Here is a 13,170-nt window from a genome sequence, read left to right as displayed (position 1 = left end):
TGACCACCCACTCAGTCACCTTGCCCAGGAATGGGAGATTTGCAAGACCTTGGAAATAAACAATGTTTTCAGCACAATTTTTTTCCTCTAACTAGAGGAGCTATTTTATTGGATTAACAGGAAAATCTGGTAAAATTAATCTGAATACATAGTCCAGGAATAGAAATGCATTCTCTTTAAACATGAGTATACACTACCTATTTCCCCCCCAGGTCGTTAGTTCACAAGATACTGCTTTTGACCATATGAGCAATCCAGATATTTCGATGGAATGCTCTCACTTGGCCAGAGCTTGTCATGCCCACCAGGTGACTGTGGAAGGGGCCCCAGCAAGTTCTGTAGAAGTGCTTATTGAAAGAGCTGTTGAGACCATGAGGATTTAATCTCGAATGCTTCCATGCCTGAAAAAAGTATTGCGTGAATGAATGATTCCTCAATTAAAATAGGACTTGACGAGCACTAATTTTGTTAAATCTGCTATGAATGGTCCTTATGAGAAGCTGGTGAAAATATCAGAGTGGTGATGGAAAATATGATGTGCTTATTACCAAGGGCAGGATTTCAACAGTTTGAGGGAAATTGGTTCCTTGTTGTTCCTAAAATATTGCCACCTCACCGGTTGCAAAGAAATGTCTAGCTAGATTTGTATAAATAAAAGATAAAACTGGCACAATTTTAACTCCATTATCTTAACACAATGGACATCATTGTTATATTAATCATGAACATCAATATGTTTTTATCCAATGGAAAAAGCTTTGGATTTTAGACCATAAGAGAGATAAAGCATTAAATGCCTATTGAGTTAGAAAAAAAATATTTTTTCATCAAGTCTTTCAGACAAGGACAATATTTTCCTCTCCTTCTGGGAACTCTTGTAGTCTAACTTAATAGTTACTGACTAAGGGGTTGGTTGAGCTTTTGGGGGGCTTGCATCTGTTCTTGGTCTTCCAGATGTTTCATGATACCTTTGTGATGATGTCTGCTTACAGGATCTCTCTCTATTGGTTTGTCTGCAGGTGCTGCCGGGCGCTCGATTGATTGCTGTTGCCTCACCAGCTGATCCTGCAGCTGGTGGCGTTGATGGATCTCCACTCCAAGGGAGTGATATCCAAGTCCAGTATGTCCAGCTGGCGCCTGTGACGGACCACTCAGCTGCTAATCAAGTACGTAGATCTTTTCTCTGTTTGAAAAGGAATGATGGGCATTTGTCTCCTGCTGGGCCTGTAATTCTCAGTTTTTGTAAAAGTGTTGCCTATAGTAAGTGTGTTCTTTTATATTTAATGATAACTATCTCTCTCCTGCCTCAGTTTCAAGTTTAGTGGATTTGCCCTATAATGGCATCTGAAATCTATGCCTTGGATACCATTTGTATACATTTGTTTATTTTGCACAGTTTGTCCTGTTTTTCATAGCATCAGAGTGGGGTACTTCCCTTACGTTTTTAATCTTGTCTTTGCTATCCTAACCCTTGCAATTGCACAGTATTTGAATCAGAAGTTGTATTTTGTGCTCAGTATGATTGCTGGTGTTTTTGAATAGATACAACATAAGAAAAGCCCTGCTGGATCTCAGGCCCATATCGTCTCACATCCTTTTGTCAGGGTGGCCAACCAGGTGCCTATGGGAAGCCCACAAGTTGGATCTTGAATGCACAGAAGTAGCTTCATCCCCAACACACCCAATCATTAATCTCCGGGTGGCTTTAAATTCTTGAGGGATAAGGCTATCAGTGGCAACTAGCTATTATGGCTATGTTCTGCCTTCAGTGTTGGAGGTAGTAAGCCTCTGAATATCAGTTCCTAGGAAACACAAGTGAGGAGAGTACTGTTGTGCTGTTGTGTTGCTTGTGGGCTTCCCTTTGGGGCATCTGGTTGGCCAATGTGAGAACAGGATGCTAGACTAGATGGGACTTTGGCCTGATCTAACAGGGCCCCTTTTATCTTATTATGATCTTACTGTAGGTAGAAGGAGCACATATGCCTAAATATTTCCACCAGCCCTGAGTGAGGAAGCCTATGAGTTCTACTTAGAATCTGAGGCTCTCTTTCGAAAAATAAAATAAAAGTATGATGATTATTTAAAGGGTCTCACTTAAGAGTTTTATGTCTTTTCATGAAAGACTGAGCTGTTGATCCAGGAGTTTCCCAAAGTTTCTTAAGCTGAACTTCATTCTTGGCATACATGCCAAGGCTGGCTACTGCTGCTTAAGTGTAGTGTGCCCCAACATCTTTGGCACTGTATCTTAATAGTGTCCTTGGAAGCGATCTGCAATTTAAGCCAGGCTTCCAAGTCAAGCTGGTTTCAGGCCAAGTCCCCCAAAGCAAGAGGCAGATCCAGGCAGACTCAAGAGCTACTTGTTACCCAAGGGTGAGCTGGAGGCAGGTTCAAGAGTGCTGGGGGTCAGAGCCAGGAAATCAAGTCAGCCCAAGGTGAGTCACTCCAGAGCTTGGCAGTTCCCAGAGCCAAGAACATTCTGTACTCTTTCCATAGCCAAATGGGGGAAGCAAACTTTGGCCTCAGAACCAAAAGGATATGACCCCAGACTCTAAATCAGCATGTGTAGGCCTCTAGCTTTTTCTTGGATTGTGATGTGGCCTGAATGAGCTCCCCAGCCCTGGTGCAGATGAAGTGACCGGGGAGAACACAATGACGAGTTGTGGTTGCATCTCTTCTACACACTGCCAAGCCATAATACTACTGATACAGTATTGCTGCTTATGGTGCTTCCATTCCTAGAGTTCAGATTGTCAGCTTTTCCATTCCCAGCCCCTGTTTTGTAGCTATTTCTAACCTGGCTGCAACCATTGGCTCAGATTAGTGTGTTCCATGATTTAAGTTAGAATGGTACTCTTCTACTTGACATGCTTCTACACTTTTTTGCCAGCTTGAGGTGCCTTTCTCTATATAAATTATAGCTCTGCAATGGGGTTTTTTGCAAGCCAAAGGCCCGGTGTTTCAGGGGCCTCCTTTTGGAAGCAACTCCATTAAGGGGCAGTAGAGTGGTTTGGAATGTCCAAAAGACAGCTGTCTTGTACCTCCTTTTTGGATACAGACAGAGCAGGTAGAGCAACCTGGAGCACACAAAGCTTTTTTTTTTCATTAGGCAGCATAAAAATGTATAGAATTCTTTTTTTTTAAATATATTTTATTAATTTTCCATACATTCATATCACATTAGCAATTTACAATGAATTTTCGATTTTTAGACTTCCTTCAGCTTCTCTGCCAATCTTTCGAATTCTAATTTTTTGATACACATTTCCAAATTTTTGTATTACCTTTATGCTTACCCCCCTCTTATATTTTACTTTTTTGCAATATTTCTTATTCTATTACAGAGCTTCTTTAAATGCCACTAACGTTATTTCGTTATCACTTATACATTGCCAATAGTCTGCTAATTTTTTCCAGTCCTCGATAAACCTTTGATCTCGTTGATATCTGATCTTCCCAGTCAGTTTATCAAGTTCTGCATAATCCATCAGCTTCGTTCTCCATTCCTCCAACGTTGGTATTTGTTCTTGTTTCCAATTCTGGGCCAATAGTATTCTTGCCGCTGTCACTGCATATTGGAAAATTTTGTGATCCTTTCTATTTATTTCATTGCCAATTATTCCTAAGAGGAAAGCCTCTGGTTTCTTAACAAATGTATATTTCAACATTTTTTCCAACTCGTTATATATCAACTCCCAGAAGCTTTTCACTTTCTTACATTCCCACCACATATGAAAAAATGTACCATCTTTTTCTTTACATTTCCAACACATCTTACATGTTTTGTACATTTTTGCTAGTTTTACTGGTGTAATATACCATCTATATATCATTTTCATAACATTTTCCTTTAATGCAGTGCATGCGGTAAATTTGATACTTTCATTCCATAATTTTATCCAATCATCAAATTGTATGTTATGTCCAATATCTCTGGCCCAAAAAATGTATAGAATTCTTGGTGAAAGAAGGAGCAGGGTGGCTGGTTGTATGTTACAAATATCTATAGACAATTTGGGTGCTTTATACTCTTCATTGCAAAACATTTGACACTATAATCTTGCATAACACTTTATATCTGTCCACAAATATTCAAACTGTTTTGTGGAAACCTGGGGTTCCCTGTTGTAAAGATAAGGAATGATGAACCCGCTCCTCCTGAAAGATATCTTGCCTGCCATTGCCCATTCCCCCCTGTAGCTCCAGGGAGTTTGGGATGTACTTGAGGTTAGGAGTGGGTGAATCTGTCCATTTTTGTTTTTCTCAGTTTCTAATTTTTCCACGCTTAAGTTCAATTCTCCAATTTCCACATCAGTTTGTGATTTTTTTTAAAGTCCTCATGACAATTCTTCAGCAAATTTCTAATATCACATTTTTCCCTACTAGACACATATTTAAAGCAGTTTCCCCCAACACTGCACATTTATGTATGTTATTTCCACGAATACATACGTTTATATGCACACTTTACCCTAACATATGCATTTTTGTACACATTGCTTGGCTGGAGAATTGCATTGCAAAATTCGGAGAATGGTGAATTTCAAATTGTCCCTTGCTGGTACTGTTTGTTTCCAAGAGTGTGTATCAAACATGGAACAACCCCTTCTCAAATCCATAATTCTTTATTTCTGGAAGCTGAATGGCACTGTATGGCCCTAGCACTGTTGATAATACACAGGATGTATGCAGTATTGTAGGCCTGGGAATAGCTAAAGGAGTACGATTAAACACATTTCTCAATGAAGAAGGAATATATGGGCTGGCCAGTTACTTAAAGCTGGTGTGAAGTTCCAATCAGTCCCCACCCACAACTGGCAGTACACAAAACTATCCTCATTAATAATAAAAAGTCCCCCTCCTCTCCAATCCCTTCCCCGTCTGAAATGTGCTTTTAGAGATGATCGGACTGTTGTGGAATATTATGTAACCTTTGGTGTTGATACCTTCTGGGTGGGGGATCATAAGCCTTCTGGGTGGGGGATCACAAGGCAGCATGAACTCAAGAGTGTCTGCAGGTCATCTATTGAACAACATGTGTCATATCTTGCCAAGCCTCTCTTGTCAGCTGTACAGTGTCAAGTTCAAACTTGTTATGTTGGCAAACCCTTTTCAACATCAGCTTGTCTGCAGAAAAGCCCTGTTCATTGCAGAGAACTCTCATCTATATAGCATGCTGCTCAGGCCCCACAGGTCACTCTGCATGAATTGAGAGCATATCCTCAAAAATGCCCAGTGCTGCAGGGAAAGATCAGTTGTTGAACTTCCCCTATCAAACTATCTTTCATTGGGAGTTGGTTCGCCATAAGAATCAGTGTGTTGAGGAGCCCTAGATTCCCTGGAGCAAGTGGAACATAGTTCATGTATTCATTTAGGCACCTTAGCTCTGGAACTACCTTCCAAGGAATGTTAGACTGCCCCAAAAGTATGAGCAGGAGGGTCTTGAAATACAGTGGCAGAACCCCCCCCCCCAACACATGCAACACAGGAGTGTGGGTTTCTCAAGAAATTCCCACTTAGCTCTTGAATCCTGCTCAGCAGTGGGGGGAGAAGCATTTGCATAAGGCAGTGAGTGATTTCACCCACTGAAAATATTTTAATGCTACCATTCTGTGGGATTATAAGAGAAAAAAAGTGAGCATCACCATGAAAGTGTTACTTATTGGAACAATTCCAAATGGATCTCAGATTTTCTGTGTGTGCCAAACCATTGCTGCTAAATAAAGCAGCTATGGCAATAGCCCATCCTTTCTCTAAGGCACTAGGACTCTTTCCAAATGTCCCTCAGACATACGGAAGGCAAAAACCTTCACCATCATCTGAATTGATGCCCTAGACAGTTGTCTTCACAGCAGGAGAGTCCTGCTTTCTTAAGTTTGCTTTTTGACCTAGAAAGTGTTCCGCAGACATCTATTGCTGCTGGAGTGATGAAGGGTTCACGCATCATATAATCAGAAGTGTTCTCTTTTAGCAAACTGCCCTCCTGGTTCCTGGCCTCTGAATTTTCCCATAAATTACCTTCCAACCGGGTGAGAGGCACTGCTCGCGACTTCATCCTCTCCTTTTGCTGCTCAGATTTTGACAGGAGTCGGCTGTTTTGAATCCAGCGATAAATCTTTACATCTGTCTCCCACACCATTGGCAGCGACAGTGGAATTGCTCTCTTTCAGACACTTTGTGCCGTGTTAGCTTTTAATATTGTGGTTAACCACAGAGATTATACCATGCTGAAGATAAACTGAAAGGAATGTTGAAACTTAAATGAAGGAGTGGGGTATGTTAAAATGCAGACAAGGGTAGAGATGGCTTTGCTGGAACTGGCAGGGCTGACTGCAGAGCCCACTGGTGCAAGTGAGACAAATCAATATGGGCAGCCCATGAAAACAGTTTGATTTCTGAATAAAAAGAGAGGACGCTGAGGGGTTGGTGCTGCAGTAAAGCTGATGCAGGAAACGTGCACTGGATTATACCTTCCTTTGGGGAGTTTTTACTCCTGGATTTCCTGCTTAGCACTACAGCCACAATCCAGGAAGCACAGGAAAGGGTCATCAAATGCACCCTTTTGGTACAGCTTCAGTTGCTGTGAGGATGTTTTTTTGAGTTGCGCAGAATTTTTCACCAGTTAGACAACCTTGCCTAACTCCAGCACTTGCATGCTTCCACTCCAATGAAGGCTTGCTGACTTACCGTTTGTATCTTTTACTCAGTGTCAACAAAGCTATAGTTAGCACTATTTAACGTGCTCCACAGCAATTTTGGTCTCAACAGGCACCATTTAGCACTTTCCGGATTCAGCGCAAAACACAGATATTAATAACCACCCACCTGAGGACCTGTGGCCCACAAATTAGGTGCTTAGGTGGCTAATGGATAACATTCTTGTGGCGGAGTATGAACAAGGCAGCTTCAGGCGTGAACAGATGCCAGCTTGCAACCCATCTCACGTCCAGGCTCCTTGTTTATTTTCACGCGCTGATTAAGTTCTTTCCTTACAGAAGTTCTAATGGTTCCTGACATGTTAAATTACAGCAATAACATTGGGTGTACCACACAAGAATTGTTTTTCCTTCCCTTTGCTGAAATTGGTGCGAGGGGAAATGGCTTTCACTTTAAAGCCAGCCCTTCGAAAGCCTTTCACATCTTGGATAATTAAGCCTGGGTTTGCAAAGAAGCTGTTTTAGAGAGTTCTTTCTTCCAGGTGTTTGGGTGGCCACTTCAGCTGCAGACAAACTGTTGTTGTGAATGTTCATATTGGTAACTTAAAAAAATAAAGAATAAAGTGAGCATTACCCAAATGGCCTGTAAAATTGAAGGCGGGTGGGGGGAGGTGTTGGGAAGTCTGTAGCTGGCAGGAGAACAAACAGAAGTAGGCAGTAATTCATTTTAATGTGTGTGACCTTAATTTGAGAACAAAGTGTTGCCATTTTGAACTTCATAGGCTCTCTGTATTAATAAGCTAATCATTCACCACACAAGGGAGGAAAATCATTAGTTGGACTTTTATTCACTGGACAGTGAACCCTTTTCAGCTAGGACTCCCTGGCTCCATTTCCAGAGATTGCAAAGAGGTGATGGAAGAGTTGGACTATTAAATTTAAAAACAGATAGCCGCTGTGCATTGGTTAGAACATAACTCCTACTGGCTTAACACTCGGCTACACAAAACCTAGTTTTGTAAAACCTAAAGCTTTTCTGTCGCCTCTGAAAATGCTGGTGCTTTGGTGTGGGCTTCATGGGAAAATAATTTCTGGGGGACAGCAGGGAAATTGACAGAGACTGATTTCTTTACGTGGGATGCAAGTGAAAAAGCTAAAATCTGTCTTCTTTGCCTGTACTCATAGTCACAGTGGAATGTAGCAAAGAAGGTGTCATCTTAAGCCGGGGTGAGCAGACTTCACACTTGTCAAATTTACCTAGTTTTTTTTTAATGGAACACCACCACCACCACCACCCCCCGATCTACCAAGTGGAGACAGTTGGAAAAGACAATACAGTACGAATTAAAGAACAGGATGCCTCTGAGCACTGTGAAGTTGTTTATTGTACCAGTCCTTTCACACAATGGTCCACTCCAGGTTAACCCTGAACATTCTTGATTTTAGCACCCTAATTTAGATGGGAAAAGTCATTTCCTTAATGGCTTTTTTCAACAGTCACAAGTCAGAAACGCTTGCTGGACTGCTGCAGATCACCCAGAAATATACCTGTAAATCCTGATCTACCTTCTGCTCATCTCTGCCTTAAGCTATGCAGCATTAAGACAGGGGTGGGGACCTGGATGTGGCAGGTGGGCCAGATTGTTATTTCCCTGACCCTTTGTGGGTGGGGCCAGTCACCAGCATTGCAGTGATATCAAGTGACTTGCTTGCAGAGCTCCTTTCAAAGCACTATCTTGTGGAGTGCTTTGAAAGGGACCTAGTGATTGGTGGGTCTTACTTAGCCCCACTCAAAGTGTTTTGCAGGCACTGCCGACCAGCTGCTTTCAGCTGAGCCATACTGTATACGACTTCAGTGCAGAGCAAGTGGGCATGGCTTGGCTGAAATAACCCTTGTGGTTCAAATGGGGAGAGCGAGGATTGCGGCTAGTTAGGCCTATGAAGATAGCATCAACTCTGTGTGTCTTCTTTTTCACATAGCAGAAATTCCTTCCCAGATTAACTTCAGCAATACTTTTGTACTGTTTGGTAAGCAGCCCAAGGAATATTTATTGATTATTTATTGAAAATTTATTGACCCTCTAAATCTAATAAATTTGTAGTGGTGGGGATGATGATAATAGTGGCTATCTTAGTATGTCGCCTTCGACTGAATAAGAGAGTGAAGAGGATGCTGCTTCTGAAAAGGGATAGCTCTTTCTGTCCAAGAAGGCTGAAATAGTTAGATTCAGCTCCTGAATTATTTGCCTCTATCTGCACTGCTGCTTGAAAGAGGCAAAGCAAAATAATTCAGGAGTGGAATGTAACTATTTCAGCTAATAAGAGCCAGCTACTCCTAAATCTCCTACAAGTGGTTGTATTTGATCCAAATAGTGCTGAAAGCACTCCTGGGACCTTTTCTGGAACTTTCAAAAGTGTCTCACTGTATCATGTTATAGCAAAACATGTATTCCCCCAATCTCTGGCAACTTTCCTACTTGTTTTCTAGAAGTAATACAGTAAGGTGGCAGTGAGGTCTCTGGGCTCCTTTGGAGTGTTCTTACCTTGGCACCCCAGGGAGTTGCAAGGCAAACAAAAATACAGTGGTACCTCGGGTTAAGTACTTAATTCGTTCCAAAGGTCCGTTCTTAACCTGAAACGGTTCTTAACCTGAAGCACCACTTTAGCTAATGGGGCCTCCTGCTGCCGCCGCATGATTTCTGTTCTCACCCTGAAGTAAAGTTCTTAAGCCAAGGTACTAATTCTGGGTTACTGGAGTCTGTAACCTGAAGCGTATGTAACCTGAAGCATATGTAACCCAAGGTACCACTGTACATGGGTGTCTCATTGCTCCAGTTTTATTACTCAGATTAGTTCCACCACCTGCTGGGTTTAAGAGGAGTAGAACTCTTCTTTATTACAAGGAGGCAGTCTAAATGGGGTACCAACTCTGCCAGCTTCTGGTCTCCAGCCACTCTCCTAGAAGATTGGCATACATTTTCTGACACTGTTGGCAGAGTCAGATACATTATGTTTTCATGCAACTATAGAGGTGTCATAGCAGACAGTTGTAGATTTGAGTCAAGAACCAAATGCATAGCTTCTCCAAGGCACAGAGCTTCTGCTGACTCCAGACCTGAAGACCCTTAATCAAAGATTTGGATGTGGAAACATGGCTATGAAAAGAGGGCATCCTCTGCTGTATGAACAGTTTTCTGATGTTGGATCTAGGGCAGAGTAAGCCTGGGATTTCCTGGTCCATTGCAAAAGATTATATTGGCTGATTACCAGGTGGTACATTTAAATAAAGATTTACTAAGGATTGCCTGTAACGCCAAAATTAATGGCCACCAGAGCCTGAGGATAGGCAACCAAGGATGAGATTGTCCCAGACAGTTTGTCTTAGAGCCAGATGGTTGGACCTAAATGGGCCTTGGTTTTGACACAGCACAGGAATTATTCCATTGAATCTCAAGAGCTTCTAGGATTTCTTGTTGTTGGCAGTGGTTGCTTGGACAGGATAGAAGGTCTTAACCACCCTTGAACTGAGTGGCCAAGCCTACTAATAATGGTAAACCTGTGGCATGTTTGTCTGTCTCTCTCTCTCTTGTGCAGAGCACAGATTCTCTTCAGTCAGCCATCCAGCCGGAAATGCAGATAGACCATGGAGGCATTCAGATTCAGTGAAATGGAGTCAGTGAGAAGCAGAAGCACCACCACCACCAAACTCCACTCCAGCCACCTTGTCTGGCAGCTGAAGATCTTCTCAGCTTGGAGGATATTCTCCCTACCCTCTCCTGTACATAAGAGTGTGAGCCAGCTCCATTGAACTGATTGTTTGGAACCCCCTCCCACAGGTCCTCATATGAAGGAGCTCCCTAGAACCTGATGTGCGGATGAAGAGAACTGCCATCATTTTCACTCCAGTGCAAAAGACTCCTAATGGACGTGGTTTAGCCATACCTGAAAGAAAAAGATGTTTTTGCAGAAGATGAAAGCTAGCTAACCTTAATTAATCAAAAGATTACAAGTGAATTGATGTGCCACCTTTCATCTCCGTGACTCATCCTTGTAAACGTCTCTAGATACCTTATCAGACTCTTGCCTGTCTTGCAGTACATACCTTACCACACAGAAAGAATCAAGAGTGCAAATATATTTTGCTGTTGAAAGAAGAATTTTTTAATTTGCTATGTTTATAACGAGAGAGAGAGAGAGAGATGGATGTATTTAAGAAAGAAAATGGGGGGAAGCCCATTATCACAATTGTTAGCTTTTTGCTGCTGTTTTTTCTGTTTTGTTTCAGTGTAACCGAAATAAATTTTTTTAAAAAGGAAAAGAACAAATTTCCATACACATACAACCCTTGCCTTTTTTGTTGATATTGTTGCTTAACTACTTTTCTAAAGAGGGGTTAACTACTATCCAACACTTGTAATTATGCATTTCTAAAGAAATAAATGTGTATTTATGAAGAGCATCCTTCTCTTGCCTGTCTGTGGAATATACCGTATTTTTCGCCCTATAGGGCGCACCTAGGTTTTTTTAGGGGGGGGGGAATAAAGAAAAAAAATTATTCCCCCCCCCCAGGGCACGGGGCTGGGGCGGGGGAAGCCCGAGCTTCCCCTGACCCCAGCCCCCAGAACAGGCTGCTATCCGCAAGCCTTGGGAGCCCGGCGGGAAGTCACGCCGGGCTCCCAAGGCTTGTGGAGAGCTGCCCGAAACCCGGGGTGCGCTCCTCGGGTTTTCGGGCTGCAGGCTGCTGTCTGCAAGCCTTGGGAGCCCGGTGCGACTTCCGCCGGGCTCCCAAGGCTTGCGGATAGCTTCTTGAAGCCTGGAGAGTGAGAGGGGTCAGTGTGCGAAAGCCTGCATTCGCCCCATAGGACGCACACACATTTCCCCTTCATTTTTGGAGGGGAAAAAGTGTGTCCTATAGGGCGAAAAATACGGTAACTCTTCTGAAAGACTTGCCTTTTCACATAGCAGTGCTTTACTCCCACATTAATTTTACTCAGATATTCTCCATCCAGGAGGAAAAGCCCCCTCACTCTCATTGCCACCTGCCCCAGTGACAGGGCCCCCTGGAATAGAGCGTCTGAAGATGATCTTAACATCCGAGGTTGATGTGAAGACAAGTGATCCTCAAGTGATCACAAGTGATGTGAAGACAAGCTCTTTAAAAGTAGGTCTCTGAACTCTGAGTTGAGATTGAAGCCAGTGTTACTGTTTAAACACAGAGGTGATATGACCCCAAAGCCCAGATACACTTAGCACCCTAGCAGCTATATTTTGGACTAAATACAGTCATAATGCATCACCTCCTACAGTCCCAGTAATATGTAAGGATAGATTCCAGCATTTCTCTTACAAGTAAAAAATAAAATAAAACTGGGGCTTTGGAACATGGATACTTGGATTTGGGCTTTTCACTGAAAGAAACCTTCCTTGCTGGGATGGATAGGGGTTCCCTCAGCCTATTGCTGCAGAATTAGATCACGTCACACCTCAGATTTGAAGCACTTCAGGTTGCTTTGCCTCTTCTTCCAAAACCTTGGATTGTAGGCCACAAAGGGTGTGTGTGTCAATAATTGTATGCAGTTGGCAGAACTGGATTAAATTTGCAGGCGTAGGCATCCCTATTGTATGCATGAACATGGCATACAACTTAAAGGTGTTCCTAGGCACTGCTGCTGATATGTTACTTCTGCATCCCTTCCAAAAACACTGTAAATTGGAAGTAAAGAGAGAGCCCTGCTATAGTTGCTGAAAGCTAGACCTGCCAGTCACAGAACTACACTCCCCTCCCCGGCCTCTCCCTTCCCCTCTGCCAGGCATTTTCTAGTTTTGGTGAGGTTGGAGGAGTGTACAAAAGAGTATCAAACTAGTAAACTAAACAAAAAAATAGAAGTCCCCCCCAGCTCTGAGTTGGTTCTAAAGCTTCAGAGCCAGCCTGCTTTCTCTCATGCTACCTCAGATCCAAATATCTCTGAAATGAACCTCAGACTCATGCTTCATCTGAAGTGAATACATAGTCATAAGTGGGTTGGGCCCAGCTACCCCCCTATCTAGACAGGGATAGTCTAACTTCTGTAATGATTCAGAAACCAGCTGGTACAGAATTCAGCAGCCAGGCTGCTCACCAGGGCAAGACGGTTTGAGCATATTACACTGATCCTGGCCTGACTGCACTGGTTGCCAGTTAGTCTCCAGGCCCAATTCAAAGTACTGGTTTTGACCTATAAAGCTTCAAATGGCTCAGGCCTGCAGTACCTGAAGGAATGCTTCTCCCCATATGAACTGACACAAACCCTGCGACCTGAGGCCCTTCTTTGTGTACCCCTTTCAGGAGACTGGCAACACGAGAACGGACCTTTTCTGTGGTGGTTTCCTATTTGTGGGATGCTCTCCCCTGGAATGCTCTCACCGGCACCATAATTACTTCTTTGGTGATCACTCGTAGCCGAATAAGATTGTCTGGTGCCAGGCAAAAGCATTTCTCTTCTCCTAGGTCTTTGGATAATTAAACCATCTATGGCCC

At 42.9% G+C, this 13,170-nt stretch overlaps 1 protein-coding gene across 2 annotated transcripts in view; it reads left to right on the top strand.

Annotated features, from left to right (window-relative positions):
* BANP (BTG3 associated nuclear protein) overlaps nucleotides 1–11,110 on the top strand; it is a 146,670-nt gene extending 135,560 nt beyond the window's left edge. For both annotated transcript variants that reach the window (XM_083626321.1, XM_083626322.1), the window contains exons 12-13: nucleotides 1,020–1,166; nucleotides 10,248–11,110. In XM_083626321.1, coding sequence (XP_083482447.1) covers nucleotides 1,020–1,166; nucleotides 10,248–10,319 — 219 coding nt within the window. In that variant the 3' untranslated portion in view covers nucleotides 10,320–11,110. The remainder of the gene's footprint in view (nucleotides 1–1,019; nucleotides 1,167–10,247) is intronic.
* Nucleotides 11,111–13,170: the final 2,060 nt, after the last annotated feature.

The sequence above is a fragment of the Podarcis filfolensis genome (assembly GCF_964270895.1).
Source record: "Podarcis filfolensis genome assembly, chromosome: 8".
NCBI classification, from domain to species: Eukaryota; Metazoa; Chordata; class Lepidosauria; order Squamata; family Lacertidae; genus Podarcis; species Podarcis filfolensis.
Note: the sequence above shows the minus strand (reverse complement) of the source record. Positions and strands in the feature narration are given on the sequence as shown.